At 45.0% G+C, this 26,829-nt stretch overlaps 1 protein-coding gene across 11 annotated transcripts in view; it reads left to right on the top strand.

Annotated features, from left to right (window-relative positions):
- The window catches only part of LOC114644775 (NACHT, LRR and PYD domains-containing protein 12-like), an 86,395-nt gene extending 63,893 nt beyond the window's left edge, over positions 1-22,502 (top strand). For 5 of the 11 annotated variants that reach the window (XM_051921667.1, XM_051921663.1, XM_051921671.1 and 2 more), the window contains 4 exons: positions 1,706-1,879; positions 6,809-6,985; positions 19,961-20,134; positions 21,643-22,502. In XM_051921667.1, the coding sequence (XP_051777627.1) occupies positions 1,706-1,879; positions 6,809-6,985; positions 19,961-20,134; positions 21,643-21,742 (625 nt within the window). In that variant the 3' untranslated portion in view covers positions 21,743-22,502. The remainder of the gene's footprint in view (positions 1-1,705; positions 1,880-6,808; positions 6,986-19,960; positions 20,135-21,642) is intronic. The other 6 variants (XM_051921670.1, XM_051921664.1, XM_051921672.1 and 3 more) reach the window with 3 other exon arrangements.
- The last annotated feature ends 4,327 nt before the right edge of the window (positions 22,503-26,829 follow it).

Below are 26,829 nucleotides of genomic sequence, written 5' to 3' on the forward strand. Positions count from 1 at the left end.
CACCCAAAAAGACAGGGGCAGCTCTGGGCACTGTGACTGAGTCAGTTCCCCTCATTTGGTTTCTTCTCAGAGCTGCAGGTGGATAAGGAGAGACAGTCAGTGTGAGCGCCCCCTCTCGTCTCAGAGTGGTATCACTTACCTCACAGAGACAGGAAGGTCATCTCCAGATGGGCACACATGTGTGACAATACATAGAACTGGCCGCTCATTTGTTTGCACTTCTTGTATTGTTGTATTCAGCAGCACTTTGAGAATTGATTCTCATTACATGTTTATTTGCACTTCATTTTTGTTCACACTTGTCTTAACATGGAGTTGATAGTTTGGAAATGTAATAATAAATGTAAGAAATGATTCCTGTAAACTTAAGAAACAGCAAATGTAAATTTGGTGTTAAACACATTATGACTTCTTTGGGAGTTGAAATTTAAGGCTTGACTCAAAACCTGCCTTACAACATTTACTTATATAACATATTTTCATATAAATAATGGAGCTCAAACTGTTTTACATGATGAGAAAGAGAAAAAAGACAAAATAAATAAAAATTAAAATTAGGGAACACTAATTAACATTAATAAAAGTAAGGTCCAATGGCCAGGGAGGACAGAAAAAACAAAAAAGAAATCCAGACGGCAGGAAAAAAAAAAAAAATCTGCAGGGGGTCTGAGGCCACGAGACCACCCAGCCCCCTCTAGGCATTCTACCTAACATCAGTGACCTCAGTCAGTCCTCGTGGTATTCAGGGTACACATGGAAGAACTTGATGATAACGGTCCCATAATGCACTTGTTTGCTCTGCTCTTCATATCTTCAAGTGCTGTTATGTCTTTCTTGTACTGAGGAGACCAGAACTGCACTCAGTACTCCAGATGTGCTCTCACTGGTGTATTATAAAGTAAAAGTATAATGTCACTTGATTTAAATACATCAGTTTTTATGATATAACCTCATGTTTTATATTATCTTTTTAATTTCTTCTGTACATTACTTACACAATGAAAATGTTGTGTCAACATAAACCCCTAAATGCTCTTCAGAGGTCTCCTCCTGTAGCTCAGTGTCTCCCATTTTGTATTTATATTTGACTGAACTGAATCACTGACGTGAATAGAAGACGCATCGGGATGACAGCAAGTGAAGTGAAAAAGTATCACAAAAATAATACAAACAAATAAAAGAGGAGACTTCATAACACTTCAGTGACACATATATTCCGTTATTCCTGTTCAGAAAATGAACCCATAATAAAAATTAATCATAAAATTAAAAAAAAAAATTCAACAGAGATGGAGACAAACAGACCTGCTGCTGGTCACCACTAGAGCTGCCAGACCTGAGTGGTAAATGACAGACAAGAATTCCAGTTTGTCATCCTCAACCCGTGGTCACCTGTGACAAGTCCATCTGGTCACATGAGTGCAGGACGCCATCAGTCTCATGTCTGTGACGTTCTTATCCAGTGTTGATGTCCACATGTCAGTCTGAATGACTTGGCACTAGTCAGTCCAACATGAAGGCAGGAGACCCTGTCAGGTATATAGCGCCTTACTTTATAAGAATGGCAGTGGTCTCGTGTTCACACTGCACTTCAGTGAAAAGTCAGAATACAAGTGGCCATTGAACCTTTGTGTTGTTTGTCCTTCTGTCTGTCTGTCTGTCTGTCTCTCCTCATGTCCTCACTTTTCTCTCTTCTTCTCCACAGCCTGTCTTGGTGTCGTCTCACCTCCAGATCTTGCTCAGCTCTCTCCTCAGCTCTTTCTGCTCCACACTCACGACTGACTGAACTGAACCTGAGCAGCAACAACATGGAGGATTCAGGAGTGGATCAGCTGTGCGAGGGGCTGAGGAGTGAAACCTGCAAATTAGAGAAACTGAAGTAAGTGAACAACAAGTGTGTGTGTGTGTGTGTCTGTGTGTGTGTGTCTGTGTGTGTGTGTATGTGTGTGTGTGTGTGTGTGTGTGTTTGTGTGTTTCATGAATTTTATTTCTTATCACATTATGGCTCTGACTTTTCCACTCCCACAACACAAACGCTGTGTTTAATCAGGACAGACTGCAGTGTCCCTTATGGACAGACAGATGAACATGAGGTGACACAACTGCAGATTTCCTTTAATAATTCAATTCATAAAGACAGCATTGTGACCCTGAGCCCCTCCACCACACTGGTCACTCTCCTCATTCTCTCTGTCCAGACTGTTGTTTTATTTCTTGTCCCACAAGCCCTCGCTGTCCATTCTTTATTTTAATCTCGTACTTGTTCCTGTCCTTCATTGTCACTTTCCCCCTTACACTCCTCTGATGTCCTCACTAAAGTTTGTTAAAATCACTAAAATAGAATAAGGAGGAGAAACACAAGTCAGTGTGAGGAGAAGAGACGACTAAAGTGACAGAAGATAAAGAGGAGTGGACAGCTAGAGCTGGACTGGACTGACAGATAAGGAGAAGGAGAACAGAATAGCAAAGATAAGGAGAGACAAGAGAAGAAGATGAACAGAATTACAAAGAGGAAGAGTAAATTGGGAGGACAAGCAGAGGAGGAGGAGATGGAGAGAGAGGAGGACAGACAAAGGAACAGGAGGAAAGGTGGACAGCAAAAGTAGAAATGACCAGCCAGCCATACACAGAAAGAGAAGGTGATAGGGAGGAGAGGATTAGGACTGAAGGCAGTGTGGACAGTAAGGTGGGAGACACAGGAAGTGACCGCCATTATAGCTAAGTGGACTGAACAGGCCGACATCATTCTACAAGACATAACCCCCAGGTCTACACAGGACATCTACATGTATCTGTCAGTGGGCTTAGTGACCGACAGGTGGACACACACATCATGTGCAGTAGACTTCTAGAGACACTGAGAGGATTCTGGGAAGGTGACCTCAGTGGGCGTGTCAGTGAGATACTCCAGTGTGAGGAGTGGCGCCCTCTTGTGTTGGTAACTCACACTTGTGTCTCTTGTGGGACATTAAAACAAGAATCTCACCACGATCAGTGTAGGCTGTTACATGACTTTCTCAATAATCCAGTATATAGCGCCTTTTTGATATTTTTATACACACATGATCTTCACTGATGTCATCACAGGTCCAAACCCTCTGCCTCACAAATCCTTCTTTTGTCATTTCAGTCAGTCAGGGTCTTCCTCAATGCCAGCAGACAATCAAATGGCCGACTGGAGATGTGAATAATTTGACGTCACTAAGGACACCTGTCACACTAGTCCTGTGCTCTACTGGTCACTCTGGTCACTGCGTGATTCTCTTTACTACTAAAGACAAAGCTGTGTGGTGACACATGTCAGGGGTCAGTGGTTGTGTGCAGGTTTTTAAATTAAAATGGTGGACTCAGAGGGGCGTAGGTGGATGTGGTAGTGTGGGGGAGCAGAGCAGCCCTGGGGTGTTGGTGGTGAATTGGCGGAGCGCACTTTACACCTGCAGACACATGTGGTTCAGCCAGTGTCCTCATTAGTGTTCTGGGTGTGGAATTAGACACCTGCACCCAAGTGAGTTTAAAATGAGCTGAGCAGGATAGTCAAGAGCAAAACTGAACAGGAAAGAAACATGAAAAGATAGAGATGGAGGTTAAATGAGAAATAAAGCAAATGCAGAATTTTTGCTGATCTGATGCAGGGGAGTGGAGGTCAAGAAGTGGCTGTGAGAGGAGTGAGCACATGACACTCAAGGGGTAAGTTCAAAACCTACTTTGTGTCCAAGGAACAAGAGTGACCAACTGCACCGAGTGGGCTTCTGCTGAAGGCTGAGGGATGGCGTTAGGAGAAAGGAGAAGGTCTCACGAGGCACCCTGCTGAAGGCCATGGGATTGTGGTGGGAACACAAGCTGAGTTTGGGGTCCTCAGCGGTGACCAGCTAAGGTGGCTGGGGCAGAAGCCAATGTTAAGGATGACTGCCCTTGCCAGTGGTCTCTTGGCTTGCTGAGGAGAACTTAAATGGTAAGCAGAGGAGATGTCAGTTTTAGGTGGCAAAGAAACTCTTTTTGTTTATACACACAATAATGCCAGCGCAGTGAGAATTGTGCCAATAATACTACTATCAAAGTGACAGGTGGCACATGATATTAAACATAATATTAATGTGACAAATACTAAAGTGACATATCATTAAAGTAAAATAAAATAAAGTGACATGACTTATGCTGATAGGATAACATGTTTGAAGTGACCCATAACAAAAAAAACAAAATAAAACTTCTAGAGCAGTGAGCCAATAGTGAGATATCAGATGTGGTGCCCAGCTAATACAGTCAATACAGCTTAGGAGGAGAGAAGGAGCGTCAGGCCCAGAACTCAACCACCACCCCCTGTGATGAAGAGTTAAAGAGTCTAATGGCTCTGAGGACTAAAGATCTCTGGTATCTGTCCATATTGCAGTTCTGTGATAGCAGCCTACCGCTAAACAAACTCCTCTGATTAATTATGGTGGTGTATAGTGGGTGATGTTCATTGTCCATAACAGATAGCAGCTTGCACAGTGTCCTTCTCTCTGCCACCATCACCAGAGAGTCCATTTCCATGCCAGTCACAGATCCTGCTCATCTGATCAGCTTGTCAATACACTCACCATCTCTCTTCTTCAAGCTACCCCACTTGGTCACTTTATATAAAGTGATAGATAATTACAACGTGAACAGATATAATGGACATCATTAAGAACAATACACATAATCCAAACAGACAATATTGGTCTGCTGATATGGTGACTGGAGGACAGACCTGCACAAGTTGCTTTGTAATGTCGGGGCACCAACTGGGTGTCCCCCTTTAATGAAGTCAAATGAAACAAAACAAAAGTGGACGCGATGGCCCAACAAAACACACCTTTACAGCCCAATAGACAAATTGACTTTGCAGTTGTGTGAACATGATGGCGCTTGCTTCGTGTCGAGTTTTCAGGTCCAACAGCAGACTCCATCCTCTGGGTGGCCAGCAGCTTTTCAAGAGTCCCACCCAGAAGGACAGTGGCAGCTCTGGGCACTGCGGCTGAGTCAGTTCCCCTCATTTGGTTTCTTCTCAGAGCTGCAGGTGATAAGGAGAGACAGTCAGTGTGAGCGCCCCCTCTCGTCTCAGAGTGGTATCACTTACCTCACAGAGACAGTAAGGTCATCTCCAGGTGGGCACACATGTGTGACAATACATAGAACTGGCCGCTCATTTGTTTGCACTTCTTGTATTGTTGTATTCAGCAGCACTTTGAGAATTGATTCTCATTACATGTTTATTTGCACTTCATTTTTGTTCATCCTTGTATTAACATGGAGTTGATAGTTTGGAAATGTAACAATAAATGTAAGAAATGATTCCTGTAAGTTTAAGAAATAGCAAATGTAAATTTGGTTTAAAACACATTATGACTTTTTTGGGAGCTGAAATTTAAGGTTTGACTCAAAACCTGCCTAACAACATTTATTTATATAGTATATTTTAATATACAAATAATGAAGCTCAAAGTGTTTTACATGATGAAGAAAGAGCAAAAAGACGAAATAAATAAAAATTAAAATTAGGGAACACTAATTAACATTAATAAAAGTAAGGTCCGATGGCCAGGGAGGACAGAAAAAACAAAAAAAGAAATCCAGATGGCAGGAAAAAAAATAAAATCTGCGGGGGGTCTGAGGCCACGAGACCACCCAGCCCTCTCTAGGCATTCTACCTAACATCAGTGACCTCAGTCAGTCCTCGTGGTATTCAGGGTTCACATGGAAGAACTTGATGATGACAGTCCCATAATGCACTTGGTTGCTCTGCTCTTCATATCTTCAAGTGCTGTTATGTCTTTCTTGTACTGAGGAGACCAGAACTGCACTCAGTACTCCAGGTGTGCTCTCAGTGGCGCAGTGGTAGTGCAGCTGCTTTGCAGTAAGGAGACTGTGGAAGATTATGGGTTCGCTTCCTGGTTCCTCCCTGTGTGGATAGCGCTTTGAGTACTAAGAAAAGTGCTATATAAATGTAATGAATTATTATTATCAGTAGTGAATTATAAAGTAAGAGTATTATGTCCCTTGATTTAAATTTAATAGTTTTTATGATATAACCTCACATTTTATATTATCTTTTTAATTGCTTCTGTACCTTACTTAGTCAATGACAATGTTGTGTCAACATAAACCCCAAAATGCTCTTCAGAGGTCTCCTCCTAAAGCTCAGTGTCTCCCATTTTGTATTCATATTTGACTGAACTGAATCACTCAGGTGAATAGAAGACGCATCGGGACAACAACAAGTGAAGTGAAAAAGTGTCACCAAAATAATACAAACAAATAAAAGAGGAGACTCCATAACACTTCAGGGACACACATATTCCTTTATAACTGATCAGAAAATGAACTCATAATAAAAATTAATCAAAAAATTAAAAAAAACTTCAACAAAGACAGAGACAAACTGACCTGCTGCTGGTCACCACTAGAGCTGCCAGTCCTGAGTGGTAAATGACAGACCAGAATTCCAGTTTGTCATCTTCACCCCATGGTCACCTGTGACAAGTCCATCTGGTCACACAAGTGCAGGATGCCGTCACTCTCATTTCTGTGATGTTCTTATCCAGTTTTGATGTCCACATGTCAGTTTGAATGACTTGGCACCAGTCAGTCCAACATGAAGGCAGGAGACCCTGTCAGGTATATAGCTCCTTACTTTATAAGAATGGCAGTGGTCTCGTGTTCACACTGCACTTCAGTGAAAAGTCAGAATAGAAGTGGCCATTGAAACTTTGTGTTGTTTGTCCTTCAGTTGGTCTCTCTGTTTGTTTCTCCTGATGTCCTCACTTCTCTCTCTTCTTCTCCACAGCCTGTCTCATTGTCGTCTCACCTCCAGATGTTGCTCAGCTCTCTCCTCAGCTCTTTCTTCTCCACACACACAACTGACTCATCTGAACCTGAGCAACAGCAACAACATGGAGGATTCAGGAGTGGATCAGCTGTGTGAGGGGCTGAGGAGTGAAAACTGCAAATTAGAAAGACTGGAGTAAGTGAACAACAAGAGTGTGTGTGTGTGTGTGTGCGTGTGAGTGTGTGTGTGTGCGTGTGTGTGTGTGTGCGTGTGTGTCTGTGTGTGTCTCATGAATTTTATTTCTTGTCACATTATGGCTCTGACTTTTCCACTCCCACAACACAAACGCTGTGTTTAATCAGGACAGACTGCAGTGTCCCTTATGGACAGACAGAGTGACGTGAGGTGACACAACTGCAGATTTCCTTTAATAATTCAATTCATAAAGACAGCATTGTGACCCTGAGCCCCTCCACCACACTGGTCACTCTCCTCATCCTCTATGACCAGACTGTTGTTTTATTTCTTGTCCCACAAGCCCACGCTGTCCATTCTTTATTTTAATCTTGTACTTGTTCCTGTCCTCCATTGTCACTTTCCCCCTTACACTCCTCTGATGTCCTCACTAAAGTTTGTTAAAAATCACTAAAATAGAAGAAGGAGGAGAAACACAGTCAGTGTGAGGAGAAGAGACGACTAAAGTGACAGAAGACAAAGAGGAGTGGACAACAAGAGCTGGACTGGAGTGACAGATAGGAACAAAGAGAATAGAAGAGCAAAGATAAGGATAGAGAATAGAAGGAGATGAACAGATGGAAGGAAAGGACGAATAATATAGGAGGACAAGGCAGAGGAACAAGAGAAGGAGAGAGAGGAGAACAGACAGAGGAACAGGAGGAAAGGTGGACAGCAGCAGTAGAAATGACCAGCCAGCCATACACAGAAAGAGAAGGTGATAGGGAGGAGAGGATTAGGACTGAAGGCAGTATGGACAGTAAGGTGGGAGACACAGGAAGTGACCGCCATTATAGCCAAGTGGACTGAACAGGCCGACATCATTCTACAAGACATAACCCCCAGGTCTACACAGGACATCTACATATATCTGTCAGTGGGCTTAGTGACCGACAGGTGGACACACACATCATGTGCAGTAGACGTCTAGAGACACTGAGAGGATTCTGGGAAGGTGACCTCAGTGGGCGTGTCAGTGAGATACTCCAGTGTGAGGAGTGGTGCCCTCTTGTGTTTGTAACTCACACTTGTGTCTCTTGTGGGACATTAAAACAAGAATCTCACCACGATCAGTGTGGGCTGTCACATGACTTTCTCAATAATCCAGTATATAGCGCCTTTTTGATATTTTTATACACACATGATCTTCACTGATGTCATCACAGATCCAAACCCTCTGCCTCACAAATCCTTCTTTTGTCATTTCAGTCAGTCAGGGTCTTCCTCAATGCCAGCAGACACTCAAATGGTCGACTGGAGAGTTGAATAATTTGACGTCACTAAGGACACCTGTCACAATAGTCCTGTGCCCCACTGGTCACTCTGGTCACTGCATTATTCTCTTTACTACTAAATACAAAGCTGTGTGGTGACACATGTCAGGGGTCAGTGGTTGTGTGCAGGTTTTTAAATTAAAATGGTGGACTCAGAGGGGCGTAGGTGTATGTGGTCGTGTGGGGGAGCAGAGCAGCCCTGGAGTGTTGGTGGTGAATTGGCGGAGCGCACTTTACACCTGCAGACACGTGTGGTTCAGCCAGTTTCCTCATTAGTGTTCTGGGGTGTGGAATTAGACACCTGCACCCAAGTGAGTTTAAAATGAGACAAATGAGAAGATGGAGACGGAGGTTAAATGAGAAATAAAGCAAATGCAGAATTTTTGCTGATCTGATGCAGGGGAGTGGAGGTCAAGAAGTGGCTGTGAGAGGAGTGAGCACACGGCACTCAAGGGGTAAGTTCAAAACCTACTTTGTGTCCAAGGAACAAGAGTGACCAACTGCACCGAGTGGGCTTCTGCTGAAGGCTGAGGGATGGCGTTAGGATAAAGGAGAAGGTCTCACGAGGCACCCTGCTGAAGGCCATGGGATTTTGGTGGGAACACAAGCTGAGTTTGGGGTCATCAGTGGTGACCAGCTAATGTGGCTGGGGCAGAAGCCGATGTGAAGGATGACTGCCCTTGCTGGTGGTCTCTTGGCTTGCTGAGGAGAAGTTAAATGGTAAGCAGAAGAGATGTCAGTTTTAGGTAGTACAGAAACTCCTGTTGTTTTTACACAAGGCTGTGTGCTTAGCCCCCTTCTGTACTGTCTCTACACCCACAACTGCAGTCTGGCCCACAACAACAACTTCATTGTCAAGTTTGCTGACAACACCACAGTGGTCAGACTCATCTCAAAGGGAGACGAGGCAGCTTACAGAGAGGAGGTCCTGAAGTTGGCAGCCTGGTGTTCAAAGAACAATCTGGCTTTGAACACCAGGAAAACCAAGGAGATCATTGTTGACTTCAGGAGGCACAGCACCAACTTAGCCCCCCTTTACATCAACGGCGAGTGTGTGGAGAGGGTCCATACCTTCCGTTTTCTTGGCGTCCTTATCTCCGCTGACATCTCCTGGACAGACAACATCATAGCAGTCATCAAGAAGCCTCAGCAGCAGTTACACTTCCTGAGGGTCCTCAGAGAGCACAAACTGGACTCCAACCTGATACTGACCTTCTACCGCTCGTCCATCGAGAGCCTGCTGACGTACTGTATCACAGTATGATACGGCAGCTGCACCATGTCAGACAGGGAGAGGCTTCAGCGAGTAGTAAAGGCAGCACAGAAGATCATCGGCTGCCCTCTCCCATCCCTGATGGACATTTACACCTCCCGTTGCCTCAGCAGAGCAAAAACATCATCAAGGACAGCTTCCACCCTGGCTCTGATCTGTTTGACTTGCTGCCCTCAGGGAGGCGCTACAGGGGCATCACAACAAGGACAAACAGACTCAAGAACAGTTTTTTCCAAAAAGCCATAACCATTTTAAACTCACACATGCACTGACTACACAGTCTAACCTCCCAACCCCCAGTGGCGTAGCTAGGGGGGGGCAAGAAGGGACATCTGTCCCTGGGCGCAGCATCCAGGGGGTGCTAAATTTCCCTTACCCATTTCATTTTGGCAAACAGGAGGGGGCACGAAATCTTCAGTTGTCCCCGTGAGCTGAAAACCCTAGCTACGCCTCTGCCAACCCCTGGACTTCCTTCCATCCATCAACTGTGCAATATTCAATATCTAAATGGTACTGATAATAACTGTGCAATATATGTATACTGTACAATATCATTACTCTCAGGGTCCAGCATCCACTACTCACTGCACATGATCATCATTATTGTGCTATATTTAAATAATGTGCAATAACCCAATAGTGCAATAGTTATTATTCTTTCCATATGTATATAGCGTCGCAGAACTTTTTTGCAACTTTTTTACAACTTTTTGCACCATTTGTTTTATTTATTTGTTGTGTTCTACGCATATGTCTGCACTGCAGGAGTTGCTTTTAATCTCATTGTACATGTGTATAGTGACAATAAATGGCATTCATTCATTCATCATTCATACAATAATTCCAGCGCAGTGAGAATTGTGCAAATCATACGACTATCAAAGTGACAGGTGGCACATGATATTAAACATAATATTAATGTGACAAATACTAAAGTGACATATCATTAAAGTAAACTAAAATAAAGTGAGTCCAGCCCCTCTCAAGGAGATTGGTTCCAGAGTCCAAGCTGTGCGTCGAGGTGAGCCCAACTATATTTAGCCGGAACCTCTCAACTTCACGCACAAGCTCAGGCTCCTTCCCCTTCAGAGAGGTGACATTCCATGTCCCAAGAGCCAGCTTCTGTAGCCGAGGATCGGACCGCCAAGGTCCCCGCCTTCGGCCACCACCCAACTCATACTGCACCCGACCTCCTTGGCCCCTCCCATAGGTGGTGAGCCCATGGGAAGGGGGACCCACGTTGCCTCTTCGGGCTGTGCCCGGCCGAGCCCCATGGGTGCAGGCCCGGCCACCAGGCGCTCGCCATCGAGCCCCACCTCCAGGCCTGGCTCCAGAGTGGCCCCCCGGTGACCCGCGTCCGGGCAAGGGAAAACGCCGTCCAAAATTGTTTTTCATCATAGGAGGTTTTGTTTAACCTGGTGGTGAGTTGGCTTCGATGGTGGGGGAGGATGCCGGTCAGGCCTGGTAGGTCCAAACGTGTTGTGAGGGTCTGCTGGGAACGTCTGGCAGAGCCCCCTGTCAGAAGTAGCTTCAACTCCCACCTCCGGCAGAACTTCGACCACATCCCGAGGGAGGTGGGGGACATTGAGTCCGAATGGGCCATGTTCCGTGCCTCTATTGTTGAGGCGGCTGACCGGAGCTGTGGCCGTAAGGTGGTCGGTGCCTGTCGTGGCGGCAATCCCCGAACCCGTTGGTGGACACCGGTGGTGAAGGATGCCGTCAAGCTGAAGAAGGAGTCCTACAGGACCCTTTTGTCCTGTGGGACCCTGGAGGCAGCTGATAGGTACCGGCAGGCCAAGCGGAATGCGGCTTTGGTGGTTGCTGAGGCAAAAACTCGGGCATGGGAGGAGTTTGGGGAGGCCATGGAGAACGACTTTCGGACGGCTTCAAGGAGATTCTTGTCCACCATCCGGCGTCTCGGGAAGGGGAAGCAGTGCAATGTCAACACTGTATATGGTGGGGATGGTGCGCTGCTGACCTCGACTCGGGACGTTGTGGGTCGGTGGGGGGAGTACTTCGAAGACCTCCTCAATCCCATTAACATGCCTTCCAATGAGGAAGCAGAGCCTGGGAACTCAGAGTTGGGCTCCCCCATCTCTGGGACTGAGGTCACCGAGGTGGTCAAAAAACTCCTTGGTGGCAGGGCCCCGGGGGTGGATGAGATACGCCCGGAGTTCCTCAAGGCTCTGGATGTTGTAGGACTGTCTTGGTTGACACGCCTCTGCAACATCGCATGGACATCAGGGACAGTGCCTCTGGATTGGCAGACCGGGGTGGTGGTCCCCCTCTTTATGAAGGGGGATCGGAGGGTGTGTTCCAACTACAGAGGGATCACACTCCTCAGCCTCCCTGGAAAAGTCTATTCAGGGGTCGTGGAGAGGAGGGTCCGTCGGATAGTCGAGCCTTGGATTCGGGAGGAACAGTGTGGTTTTCGTCCTGGTCGCGGAATAGTGGACCAGCTCTATACCCTTAGCAGGGTCCTGGAGGGTGCATGGGAGTTTGCCCAACCAGTCTACATGTGTTTTGTGGACTTGGAAAAGGCATTCGACCGTGTCCCTCGGGGAATCCTGTGGGGGGTACTCCGAGAGTATGGGGTACCGGCCCCCCTGATAAGGGCTGTTCGGTCCCTGTACAATCGGTGCCAGAGCTTGGTCTGCATTGCCGGCAGTAAGTCGAACCCGTTTCCAGTGAGAGTTGGACTCCGCCAGGGCTGCCATTTGTCACCGATTCGGTTCATAACTTTTATGGACAGAATTTCTAGGCGCAGCCAGGGAGTTGAGGGGGTCCGGTTTGGTGGGCTCAGGATTGGGTCACTGCTTTTTGCAGATGATGTTGTCCTGTTTGCTTCATCAGGCCGTGATCTTCAGCTCTCTCTGGATCGGTTTGCAGCTGAGTGTGAAGCGGCTGGGATGAGAATCAGCACCTCCAAATCCGAGACCATGGTCCTCAGCCGGAAAAGGGTGGAGTGCCCTCTCAGGGTTGGTAGCGAGATCCTGCCCCAAATGGAGGAGTTCAAGTATCTCGGGGTCTTGTTCACGAGTGAGGGAAGAATGGAGCGTGAGATTGACAGGCGGATCAGTGCGGCATCCGCAGTAATGCGGGCTCTGCATCGGTCTGTCGTGGTGAAAAAGGAGCTGAGCCGCAAGGTAAAGCTCTCAATTTACCAGTCGATCTATGTTCCTACCCTCACCTATGGTCATGAACTATGGGTAGTGACCGAAAGAACGACATCGCGAATACAAGCGGCTGAAATGAGTTTCCTCCGCAGGGTGTCAGGGCTCTCCCTTAAAGATAGGGTGAGAAGCTCAGTCATCCGGGAGGGGCTCAGAGTAGAGCCGCTGCTTCTCCGCATCGAGAGGAGTCAGATGAGGTGGCTTGGGCATCTGATCAGGATGCCTCCTGGACGCCTCCCTGGTGAGGTGTTCCGGGCACGTCCAACCGGGAGGAGGCCCCAGGGAAGACCCAGGACACATTGGAGGGACTATGTCTCTCGACTGGCCTGGGAACGCCTTGGGATTCTCCCGGAAGAGCTAGAAGAAGTGGCCGGGAGAGGGAAGTCTGGGCATCTCTGCTCAAGCTGCTGCCCCCACGACCCGACCTCGGATAAGCGGGAGACAATGGATGGATGGATGGATGGCAAACAACTAACATCCCAGATGCTAACGTGGAGCTACCCGGGTTTAGCACAGTTGGAGCGGACAGAGATGCAAGTACCTGCGGAAAGCGGAAAGGAGGAGGACTCGCTATCTATGTCAAGTCTGCGTCCCTATTACTTGCCCAGAGAGTTTGGACACGTCATTGTTGTTATTGTTTACATCCCTCCTCGGGCGGACGTGGAGATAGCAGATGATATCATCCATTCTGCTGCTGCTAAATTACAAACACAACACCCCGAGGCGCTTTTGCTAATCGCTGGAGATTTTAACCATGTGACGCTGGACAAAACATTACCTGCCTTCTCCCAGTATGTGGATTGTAACACCCGGGGAAATAGGACTATTGACCTACTGTATGCAAACGTTAAAGACGCATACAGCGCCACCCCGCTGCCAGTGCTTGGGAAAGCAGATCATAACCTGGTTCTGCTTCAGCCTCACTACAAACCAAAAGTGAAGGTCCTACCTGCAACCACACGCTCATTCAGGAAGTGGTCCCCTGAGGCAGAGCAGGCTCTGAGAGACTGGAACTACAGACTGGGATATCCTGCAGGGCTCACATATTGAGAACATTGAGGAGGTTGTTGACTGCACTACTGACTACATCAACTTCTGTATGGACATTGTTGTTCCAGTAAGAACAGTACGCTGCTATGCAAACAGCATGCCATGGATTACAAGTGACATCAAGGGCCTTTTGAACCAGAAGAAAAGGGCTTTTAAAGGCGGTGATCAGCATGAGTTCAAGCGCATGCAGAAGGAACTCCGAGTCCAGCTCAGGGCGGTGAAAGAGCAGTACAGGAGAAAGCTGGAGCAGAAGTTGCAGAATAACAGCATGAAGGAAGTGTGGGATGGGATGAAGATCATCACTGGCTGCAGCTCAAAGCGGGGTGCCAGCATCGAGAGAGACGTGGAGAGAGCAAATCAGATGAACAACTTCTTTAACAGGTTTGACCACCCTAACCCACTCTCACTTTTACCTCAGAGTATTGCACCCTCCACCCATCCTTCTGCTGATACCAGCATAGGAAAGACATCCCCACCCACAATTACAGCAGCCCAGGTAAGCAGAGAGCTGAGGAGACTTTGTGCCAGCAAAGCAGCGGGTCCAGATGGAGTATCGCCATAACTGTTGAAGGCCTGTGCGCTGGAGCTGGGGAGTCCTCTACAGCGCATCTTCAACCTGAGCCTGGAACAGGGGAGAGTCCCAAAGCTTTGGAAAACATCTTGCATCACCCCAGTCCCAAAGGTATCACGTCCTAGTGAGCTGAATGATTTCTGGCCTGTCGCTCTGACATCACATGTGATGAAGACCATGGAGCGGCTGCTGCTTCACCACCAGAGGCCACAGGTCTGCCACGCCCTCAACCCTCTGCAGTTCGCATACCAGGAGAAGGTGGGAGCGGAGGATGCCATCATCTAAATGCTAAACCGATCCCTTTCCCACTTGGACAGAGGCAGTAGTGCTGTAAGAATTATGTTTCTGGACTTCTCTAGCGCCTTCAACACCAACCAACCTCTCATTCCTTAGGGACAAGCTGAAAGAGATGGGAGTAGATTCATACCTGGTGGCATGGATTGTGGACTATCATACAGACAGACCTCAGTATGTTCTTCTCAGGATCTGCAGGTCTAACATTGTGGTCAGCAACACAGGAGTGCCGCAAGAGACTGTACTTACTCCGGTCCTGTTCAGCCTATATACATTGGACTTCCAATTCAACTCGGAGTCCTGTCACATGCAAAAGTTTGCTGATAACACTGCTATCGTGGGCTGCATCAGGAGTGGGCAGGAGGAGGATAGGAACCTAATCAAGGACTTTGTTAAATGGTGCGACTCAAACCACCTACAACTGAACACCAGCAAAACCAAGGAGCTGGTGGTGGATTTTAGGAGGACCAGGCCCCTCCTGGACCCCATGATCATCAGAGGTGACTGTGTGCAAATGGTGCAGACCTATAAATACCTGGGAGTGCAGCTGGATGATAAACTGAACTGGACTGCCAATACTGATGTTCTGTGCAAGAGAGGACAGAGCCGGTTATACTTCCTTAGAAGGCTGGTGTCCTTCAACATCTGCAATAAGATGCTGCAGATGTTCTATAAGACGGTTGTGGCGAGTGCCCTCTTCTATGCAGTGGTGTGTTGGGGAGGCAGCATAAAGAAGAAGGACGCCTCACGCCTGGACAAACTGGTGAGGAAGGCAGGCTCTCTTGTTGGCATGGAGCTGGACGGTTTGACATCTGGGGCAGAGCGACGGGCGCTGAGCAGGCTCCTGACAATTATGGAGAATCCACTGCATTCACTAAACAGGATCATCTCCAGACAGAGGAGCAGCTTCAGTGACAGACTGCTGTCACCGTCCTGCTCCACTGACACATTGAGGAGATCGTTCCTCCCCCACACTATGCGACTCTTCAATTCCACCCGGGGGGGTAAACGTTAACATTATATAAAGTTATTGTATGTCTGTATACCTGCATTGTTATCACTCTTTAGTTTAATATTGTTTTTACCAATATGCTGCTGCTGGAGTAGGTGAATTTCCCATTGGGATTAATAAAGTATCTATCTATCTATCTATCTATCTATCTATCTATCTATCTATCTATCTATCTATCTATCTATCTATCTATCTATCTATCTATCTATCTATCTATCTATCTATCTATCTATCTATCTATCTATCTATCTATCCCACCTCAGGGGACACACACACCAACCCACGCAGACACAGGGAGAACATGCAAACTCCACGCTGGGAAATTAAGTCTTAAACTATAAAAGATTCTAAGAAGAAATGTTATACTGGTTATTTTTAAGAATCATTGATCAAGCAACGATGTCAATTGAAGAAAGATTTCAGCAATTAAACAGGGAATTACTTTGGATTTCTGTACAATATTCTAAAATTAAAATTTATGGCAGATGAAGAACTTAAAAAATATTGTTTGGATTTAGATATTTTATATTAACGGATGGAGATAGTCGTGATATCAATGGGTTGAAATTATTTGAAGAAATAAAATTATTCTTTATATTCTTTGGATTGTTTTTACCAATATGCTGCTGCTGGAGTATGTGAATTTCCCATTGGGATTAATAAAGTATCTATCTATCTATCTATCTATCTATCTATCTATCTATCTATCTATCTATCTATCTATCTATCTATCTATCTATCTATCTATCTATCTATCTATCTATCTATCTATCTATCTATCTATCTATCTAGTCCATTTCCATGCCAGCCACAGATCCTGCTCACCTGATCAGCTTGAGAATACACTCAAAATCTCTCTTCCTCAAGCTACCCCACTTGCTCACTATATACAGGTGCTGGTCATAGAATTAGAATATCATGACAAAGTTGATTTATTTCAGTAATTCCATTCAAAAAGTGAAACTTGTACATTAGATTCATTGATTACACACAGACAGATGTATTTCAAATGTTTATTTCTTTTAATGTTGATGATTATAACTGACAACTAATGAAAGTCCCAAATTCAGTATCTCGGAAAATTAGAATATTGTGAAAAGGTTCAATATTGAAGACACCTGGTGCCACACTCTAATCAGCTAATTAACTCAAAAGCCTTTAAATGGTCTCTCAGTCTAGTTCTGTAGGCTACACAATCATGGGGAAGACTGCTGACTTGACAGTTGTCCAAAAGACGACCATTGACACCTTGCACAAGGAGAGCAAGACACAAAAGGTCATTGCTAAAGAGGCTGGCTGTTCACAGAGCTCTGTGTCCAAGCACATTAATAGAGAGGCGAAGGGAAGGACAAGATGTGCTAGAAAAAAGTGGACAAGCAATAGGAATAACCACACCCTGGAGAGGATTGTGAAACAAAACCCATTGAAAAATGTGGGGGAGATTCACAAAGAGTGGACTGCAGCTGGAGTCAGTGCTTCAAGAACCACCAGCACAGACGTATGCAAGACATGGGTTTCAGCTGTCGCATTCCTTGTGTCAAGCCAGTCTTGAACAAGGGACAGCGTCAGAAGCGTCACGCCTGGGCTAAAGACAAAAAGGACTGGACTGCTGCTGAGTGGTCCAAAGTTATGTTCTCTGATGAAAGTAAATTTTGCATTTCCTTTGGAAATCAAGGTCCCAAAGTCTGGAGGAAGAGAGGAGAGGCACAGAATCCACGTTGCGTGAGGTCCAGTGTAAAGATTCCACAGTCAGTGATGGTTTGGTGTGCCATGTCATCTGCTGGTGTTGGTCCATTGTGTTTTCTGAGGTCCAAGGTCAACACAGCCGTCTACCAGGAAGTTTTAGAGCACTTCATGCTTCCTGCTGCTGACGAACTTTATGGAGATGCAGATTTAATTTTCCAACAGGACCTGGCACCTGCACACAGTGCCAATGCTACCAGCACCTGGTTTAAGGACCATGGTATCCCTGTTCTTAATTGGCCAGAAAACTCACCTGACCTTAACCCCATAGAAAATCTATGGGGTATTGTGAAGAGGAAGATGCAATACGCCAGACCCAACAATTCAGAAGAGCTGAAGGCCACTATCAGAGCAACATGGGCTCTCATAACACCTGAGCAGTGCCACAGACTGATCGACTCCATGCCACGCCGCATTGCTGCAGTAATCCAGGCCAAAGGAGCCCCAACTAAATATTGAGTGCTGTACATGCTCATACTTTTCATGTTCATACCTTTCTGTTGGCCAACATTTCTAAAAATCCTTTTTTTGCATTGGTCTTAATTGATATTCTAATTTTCCGAGATACTGAATTTGGGACTTTCATTAGTTGTCAGTTATAATCATCAACATTAAAAGAAATAAACATTTGAAATACATCAGTCTGTGTGTAATGAATGAATCTAATATACGAGTTTCACTTTTTGAATGAAATTACTGAAATAAATCAACTTTGTCATGATATTCTAATTTTATGACCAGCACCTGTATAAAGTTATAGATAATTGCAACAGTGAACAGATATTATGGATATAATTAAGGACAATACACGTAATTCAAACAGACAATATTGTTCTGTGATATGGTGACTGGAGGACAGACCTGGACAAGTTGCTTCGTAATGTCAGGCACTAACTGGGTGTCCCCCTTTAATGAAGTCAAATGAAACAAAGCAAAAGTGGAAGTGATGACTCCAACAAAACACACCCCAATAGACAAATTTTCTTTGCAGTTGTGTGAATGGCGCTTGCCTTCATTTTGAGTTTCTGGGTCCATCTTTGTATTAACATGGAGTTAATTGTTTGGAAATATAACAATAAATGTAATAAATGATTCCTGTAAATTTAAGAAATAGCAAATGTAAATTTGGTGTCAAACACATTATGACATCTTTGGGACTTGAAATTTAAGACTTGACTCAAACCTGCCTGACTGGATTCGGGAGTTGGAAGTGAAGAGAAGAAGAAAAAAGAGAGAAGTGGGAGCTGGAAATAAATAGAAGGAGAGCAGTGACAGGGCGTCACCACCAGAGGGCAGAGCTGAGCAGAGCAGAGGACTTGGGGACCTGCAGGTTTGGTGACGTCTGTGTGACTGATGGCCTTTGGTGTGCACTGATAATTTGAACCCAAGTCCATTGACTTTAACATTTTTTACATTTTTTTGAATATTTCTGACATTATTAATAAAAGCTTGTAAAGACCCCACCATCTTTAGTCCACCCCCTTACTGTCCACTGGCCTGTCCTGACTTTTTCAAACAGACGTCACTGAAAAGGCAGGACATAAAGAAATGAGCTGCTGTTGTGACAAATTGAAACTGTGATGACACAAACATGTCACTCCTGTGACCCCCACATGTCCTGTGAAGTCAGCTGATAAAGTGCTGCGGATTTCCTTTGTCGTCATTTTGATCAAATCACTTATGGGCAGAGCTGTGAATGGAAAGCAGTGGTCAGCAGTCATGGAGGTCTCTTCACAGTCCACTCAGACCACCTCTGTGCCCACTTGACTGGACTTTGGGATGCTGACAGTCACTTTGAAGCTCGTCCTCCTGCTTTATTACAAATTAGTAGAAGGAATAAGAAAACTGAGCTCAGCACCACTGAGGTGTTTAGTGGACAAAGGTCAGCTGGTCAGTGTTACTGGTCAGTATGTGAGGTTTGAGTGGCCGAAGACAGAAGTGTCACGTGTCAGTCTTGTCCTCCATGTCCATCATGTTATCACTCCTAAAGTCAGGCCCGATGTTTGTCCTTTTAAACCAACAGAGTGTCATCATCATCATCTAATTACTGTGACATGAGGAGAGTCCATCATGACAAACAGCTGAGTGTTAAGCTCTTCAGTGACCAGAATGTCTCACAGTTGTCTTTCCATGATGTCCTACAAATCAGACAAAATGTCTACACATCCTGAGTCCTGAATGACACAAAGAAATCCCACTTTGTCACCCCCCCCCCCCCCCCACCCCATTGTCACCTTCTACAAGTCCATGTGGCCTCTCAAGTGCAGGACGCCGTCAGTCTCATTTCTTTGAGGTTCATCTCCAGTATTAATGTCCGTGTGTCCGTTTCAATGATTTCTCACCTGTCAGTACAGCATGAAGACAGGAGACCCTCTCAGGTGTTTGGTGCCTTATTTATAAGAACAGCGGTGGTCTCGGGTTCAAACAGGCTCAGTAAAAAGTAAAAATGCCAGCAGTCATTGAGCCTTTCAGCTCTGCAGCCTTCTGTCTGTCTGTCTGTATGTCTCCCTCCTCATGTCCTCACTTCTCTTTCTTTATCTCCACAGCCTGGACACATGTGGTCTCACCTCCAGATGTTCTTCATCTCTCTCCTCAGTCCTCTCTTCTCCACACTCACAGCTGACTGAACTGGACCTGAGATTCAACAGCCTGGGAGATTCAGGAGCTCATCAGTTGTGTGAGGGTCTGCGGACCCCAAACTGTAAATTAAAGACACTGAGGTGAGTAAACAGGGTGAGGTGTGTGGGGTTATGAAGTCACAGCTGACAGCCTGATGGACGGACTGATCACAGGACACCACATGGACTGACTGAAGGAAGGAGAAGGACAGGCAGTGGGACGAGAAGGACAAAGAGCAGTGGACAAGTGGAGCTGGATGGAGGTGACAGACAGGGAGGACAACAAAGATGATGAGAGACGAGAGAAGGAGAACAACAAAGAGGAGGAGTGTGAGATGAGCTGAGAAAAGGAAGAGCAGAAAAGGTGGACAGACAGAGGGACAAGGACACAGGGAGGAGAGGTGACAGGATCAGGACAGCAGGCAGAGTGGACAGGAGGAGAGGGTGGACAGGGTTATGGGGGTCACTTGGAACTAACAAGACAGAGAAGAGCCAATGTCAGTGGACAGGGTGGTGAGAGGACAACAAGAAGAAACAAGAGGACAGAAAATGAGAGAAGACATGAGAGTGAGGAGGAGTGGGAAAGAAAATAATAAAGAGAGAGACTGAACATTAATTAAGAGAGCAGGACACAGGAAGTGACCACAGAGGGGTCCACACCATGTCACCTGGACAGACCACCTTCTGTTGTGATCGCTCTAACAGAACAATATAACAAAGGGGTGAGGCCTCTAGAATAGCCCACCAAACAAATGTCACCCCAGGCAAGCCCACCCTAGGCAAACAGGAGGCTTCAGGCCTGACTAGGCCTCAGACAGGAGCTCAGGCTTTTAAATTCAAAATAAAATCAAAAAGAGTCTCAGAGGCGTGAAGTGAGTCTGACCAGAGGGAGAACCGTGAAAACTCCAGCTGGAGCAGAGACAAGTCCTCAAGTGGTCTTTATAAAAGATGAGGTTTATTAACAAAAGAGCCAAAGGGGCTGCCAAAGGCAATCCAAAGCTAACAACATTCAAAAAGCACAAACTGTAAGAGAATCTGAACTCAAGAGCCAAAGGTTCAAAGACAATAATCAGAATTAAAAACAAAAGAGCAAAATACTCACAAAGACCACCAATCACCAGAGCAGTCAAATGAGCCGCAGCCTTTAGAGTGTTGGGGGGCAGGTGGTCCTGCGTCTTGGGATCAAACCACAAAATACAAGGAATGTGAGAGAACTGCAAGACACACACAGAGATACTAAATAATAATGAAATAGAATAAATATAACAGATAATACAGAATTAAACAAATAATAAATGAACAGAACAATGTTATAAAAACAATGAAGGACAATAAAGAAATACATAAAACTGTCAGCAGGAGGCATAGAGGACCCCCGGCCTGACTAGAACACCTTCACTGAGATGAGATGAAACCAAAAGGCCTTGTGAGGACATTGACCTGACTGGACTGTGAACTGAGTGACCGGCAGGGTGACACACATGTCATGTGACTTAGGGACACTGAGGAGAATTCTGGGAAGTTGACCAGAGTGGGCGTGTCACTGTGATAGTACAGTGTGTGAGGTGGTGTCCTCTTATGTTTGTAACTCACACTTGTGTCCTTCACAGGCTGTCTGGTAATGAGATCAGTGAGAGTGAGAAGAAGAACCTGAGGTCACTACAGGAGGAGCTGAACAGGACTGGACGACAGGTGAATATCAAGATATGAGAAGACTGAACATGCTGATCAACTGACCCCAGTGACGGCGCTCCCTGTCCACTCTCTCTAAATTCTCCTCTTTTTTCTTTTATAATCCCCTCAGCTCTCCTACACATTTAATAAACTCTCCATGTCCTCATGTCAGCCTGTGTGCTTCTTCTTTAAACTCACTTGTGCTTCTCCATCCTGTCACCCTGAACTTGTCACTAAACTTCACAAGTTCAGACCAGAGACCCCTGAGTTTCACCAGCCAGAGGACCACAGTGAGAATTGTCCTCTAAAACCAGCTGAGGTCAGAATCCCACCGAGGGGAGCAGCAGGAGCAAACATGGATGGACAGTCCAGTTGTAGGGTGATGGAGAGTGAGGCCAATCCTGGCATTGGTGTCAAATTCTGTATAGGCACCAGGCCATCACAGGTCAAGCTGATGGTGGTCTGAGCAGAAACCTCATAAACCTACTGCTCCTCAACATCATGTGGTGTTGTTTGAACCCATGTCTGCTCCTCTCCTTGTTCACTGCCTCATTTGCACACAATTCATGTCATCTTCTGTTTGTGACTGAACAGACTCTACCATGTGCTGGTTTGGACTTCTGTGACACTTCAACACACACACGGCTCAGGTCTCTTTGTCTTCTTTGTCATTCCCTAATTGTCACCTCGCTGTCACCTTCACTCGTGTCCTCTTTAGAAAGCAGTGGCCTGAACAACTGAGCCATTTTAAAAGAAATGAGAGCAAAAGGACAAGACGAGGAGAACTCAGGCATGCTGGTCTAGAAAGTGTGAGGGACTGGCAGCCCACCCAGGGTTGAATCTCATGCATTGAACTCGATGTTGACCTTGAACTGGACTGAGTGGGTTCAGAAAATGGAGGAATGGAGGACACCAAACACATAATAAGAAATAAGAGTGGAACTGCGATGACAGTCCAATTACTGAGGGCCTGGATGATGGAGCATGAGACCACAGATTGAAGGTGGGCATCTCCTGGACAGCTGAATAAGGAGAAGAGTGTGGACAGATGGACTTTGAGTGTGACAGAGGAGAAAAGACAGAGAGACAAACAAGGGTGCATGAAGAAGAACTACAAAGAGAAAGATGGTTAGAGAGACAGGAGAGATAGGGGACAGATGGGGACAGAAGGGGAGAGTCAAATAGGACAAAGGGTGACAATAAATGGAGGAGAGAAGGAAGAGGCCATTTTAAAGTGAAACAGAGGAAAAGCTGAGTCACATCAGAATGGAGCAGAGTCAGGGCCGGATTAAGACCCTTAGATGCCCTAAGCATTAAGTAATTTTGGTGCCCCCTTACACTAGTAATTCAAAATATTAAAACAATAATAAACTAGAAAATAAAATTTTATTTTATTATCGAAAATTCGAAATTAAACCAAACATACTTATAGTAAGAAGGAAAATAATATTTATTTTTGTATGCTTCATTTTATTTTTATCTTAATAATTTTCTCCTACTTTTTTTCCTTGCAAACTCTTTGATTAGATCTTCATAACAGAGATATGGCATCCAGCCTGCCTTGATGCATAGTTGTTCTGAGGGGATTTTTAATATATTTCAACCGAGAAAATGAGCGCTCAGCTGAGCAGTTTGTGACCATTAATTTTAAAAATATATGAAAGGCAACGTCTACATTTGGAAAAGCACACTCAATATTGCCTTCTAAAATTATTTTATAAAGTTCTGCATGACTGAATCTTGTTTTTACATTTTCTGTTGCACTGAACTTATGGCGCACATATAAATGAAACTGCTGAAGTTCAGCTGAGAAATTACTGTTGAAGACAAAATGGCATACGAAATTTTACAAATTTTAACATTTGGGGTCGATTTTAAAGGTTTTTTTGAAATGTACGGTTTTCATTTTCACTTGAAAACCGTAGATTTACCATCTTGATTATTTAATTTATTTATGGCTTTTGTGTCAATTTAGCAAATCTATTTACACATGTTCTTAGTACAAGATTTGAAGAATATTTTATGAAAATTTTGTTAATAAATCTTTATTAGTAAAAAGCTTATAAACAATTTTATCCAATAATAATCAGATGTTTTCACTTTTACATAATGTAAATGATGTAAAAATATCCAAGAATAGAATTAAATAGACTTACCAGAATATTTTTTCCTCAAACTGGGACGATTTTTTGTTTTTGCTGAAAATGGCTATACATTTAATTAATTTAATAATTTATGTGATAAATTCGGCAATGAAAAATGTTTGTGGTGCCCCCTTTCCCCTTGATGCCCTAAGCATGTGCTTACTTTGCTTATATGGTTAATCCAGCACTGAGCAGAGAGTTTGATTTCCAAGGACAGCAGCCTTGAAGGAGACATGATGGCCATCTGCACCCTCTTCTGTGCTGAGAAGGCTGAAGATCTTTGTGGACAAGAAGACTCTGCTCTACCTCAGTTGTGGTTCAAGCAAATCCGTGACATTTAATAGCCATTAAAGGTTATGTAGTAAAAAGATCCAAATAAAGTCTGCAGTCACAGAGATGGAAATGTGTGGTGCATTCTGCATCATGGGGTATACCAGCCCAAGAAACACAAGGCGTGTGTGGTATTCAATTGTGCAGCTTCTATTCAAAGGACCACACTAAATGAGGAGCTTCTTCAGAGGCCAGACCTTACTAGCACACTGATTGGTGTCATTATGAGGGTCCGCCAAGAATCTATGGCATTAATGGCTGATGTGGAAGCCATGTTCCTCCAGGTTAGTGTTCCTTCAGAGGATGCTGATTTACTCTGATTCTTATGGTGGCCAGATAGTTACATTAAAGGAATGCAAGTGCCATTGTTTGGTGCCACCTCCTCACCAAGCTGTGCTAGTTATGCTCTCAGACAATGTGCCGAGGACAGCAGGCATTTATTTGATGCTCCATTAGTAGACACAGTTTTGCACAATTTTTTTTGTTGATATCTGCATAAAGTGCTGAAGCAACTCAGCACCCTCAGCCCAAAAGAAGTCACTCGGAGTCTCGGGACAGGCAGCAGAATCAGACTTTATTGTACGGCGCACACACAAACTCAGCTCAGATGACTTGAGACCCGAGCATTCAGTGAGCTTCAGATTTATTACAATTGTCATCACAAAATATCCCCCCTTCACACAGATTCCCAACATCTGCTTTCCAGGGTTTCTCATGATGATGACCTCGCTCAGCACCTTTTCTCATAACAATCACCAGATGTTGTCGACTTTCTCATAATAATATCCTGCCGTCATAAACTTTCTCGTAACAATTTACCCTTCACTATCTGTTTCTTCATTAAAATCCCTTTGGCTCATAAGATGTATTTGTCTCTTTGAGGTGAGCGTCACCTGATCACTCCTCCCTAATCCTGAGCTGTTAAAGATTGACGGCTTTTAGTTAATTAGTTCTCACCACTACTTTGGACTCCATAGAACCCACCTGTGTAAACTGAACTGCTTCATTAATAATTCAGTTAATGTTTACTCATTGCACTAGCATCTCTTATAGCTGACATAATGGATAGCCATGCCAGTTAGGTGGCAGTGCGCAGCTTCACTGATAAGGGCTACGCTGTGGACAGCTTGGCGTGTTGCCTCTTGACTACGTGAAATAAAAGCACAGGCCCATAACAATTAATGCTTACATAGTTTAAAACTGGTTTAGTATACACTTCTGTAACTTTATTATTATTCATAAAGAGGCACAGACATATAAACTTAAATGCTTCTTTAACCTACATATATATATGAGCGTAGCAGTGAAACAGGACAAACGTTAAAAATCAAACAGGTATCTCTAGCTAAGCGGAGGTAAGGTACACTCAGAAACGTGACCAGAGGAAGAGCGACTTGAACGGAGGCTGGTGTGTGAGTGAGGAGGGCCCCGCCTGGCTCCCCACTGCTGACGTCACGTATCCCCCCACCGTTGACCCACAGCCTCAGTCTCAGATTAGCGTAATATATCCCTCCTACAAGTGAACTATGATTCTTAGCACCATGAGACAAGTCACAAAATCAACCAGAATGTTCAAGCAAATTATAGAAAAAAGCCAGATCTAAATCTGTTAAGTAGTTCTCTCGTTCGCTAGCTAAGTGGAGGTAAGGTAAGCTCTGAGGCTGGCACGTGAGTGAGGAGGGTCCTGCATCTCTCCCCTCGGATTTGCACAAATAAATTGGTACCATAACTGAATTATGATACTTCGTGCAATGAGAGACGTCACAAAATCAACTGGAATGTTGAAGCAAATTATAGAAAGAAACCCGATCTAAATCAGTTAAGTAGTTCTCTTGTGAAAAGTGGACAGACATACAGACAGACGTTGGATTTTATGTATTGTGTCGCTCTCTTGGCATCGACCCAACACAGACTGACAGCAGAGGCACGTATTAAAATGAACAAAAAGATTTAATTTTTGTCTTCCTCGTGTCCCACAGGCCCTTCACAGTCCCCAAAACACACTCAAAAGAAAAACAGCACAAATGTCACTTGTCTTTCTCCTCCACTCCTCCTTGGCAGCTTTGTCCTCCTCCTCTCGACTGTGGCGCCCCAAATAGTGGCTGTAGGCTCCTTTTATAGCCCACCCAGAAGAGCTTCAGGTGATAATTAACCTAATTAAGGCTGCACTCCTGGTGTGACTGTATTGCTGCCCAGATGGGCTCAGGAAGCCGTGCAGCTTGCCCTGATGGTGGCCATGAAGCCCAACAGGGATGAGCTCCGGTGTTACACAATTGTGGCCCCGAATTGTGGCTGCCAGCAAGTGTTCTGGGGGATGTAGTATGCATCCCATGGCTGCTCCCCCAGATCCAGTGTCAAAGAGACATCCCAGCCTGGCCTAGGTCCCGGCCGCCCACCACAATATAAATAGAGATATTTATACACACACTTGCCTATAGTGTTCCCATCATTAACCCTTGAATGCTTAGAGAAACTTGCTTAATCTACAGTATGTCAGGCAGAAGGCCCAGCACTTGTGTTCCTAAAACAAAATCTCGCTGCTCGTCAGCTCACCTCCTTCACAGAACACAACATCCTCGATTCACAGAAATTCAAAACAAAGCAAGTAAAAGGGCAGGCAGGCTGGTCTTTTATGTTAAAATCAGTGGT

Source organism: Erpetoichthys calabaricus, assembly GCF_900747795.2.
Source record: "Erpetoichthys calabaricus chromosome 1 unlocalized genomic scaffold, fErpCal1.3 SUPER_1_unloc_2, whole genome shotgun sequence".
Classification (NCBI taxonomy): domain Eukaryota; kingdom Metazoa; phylum Chordata; class Cladistia; order Polypteriformes; family Polypteridae; genus Erpetoichthys; species Erpetoichthys calabaricus.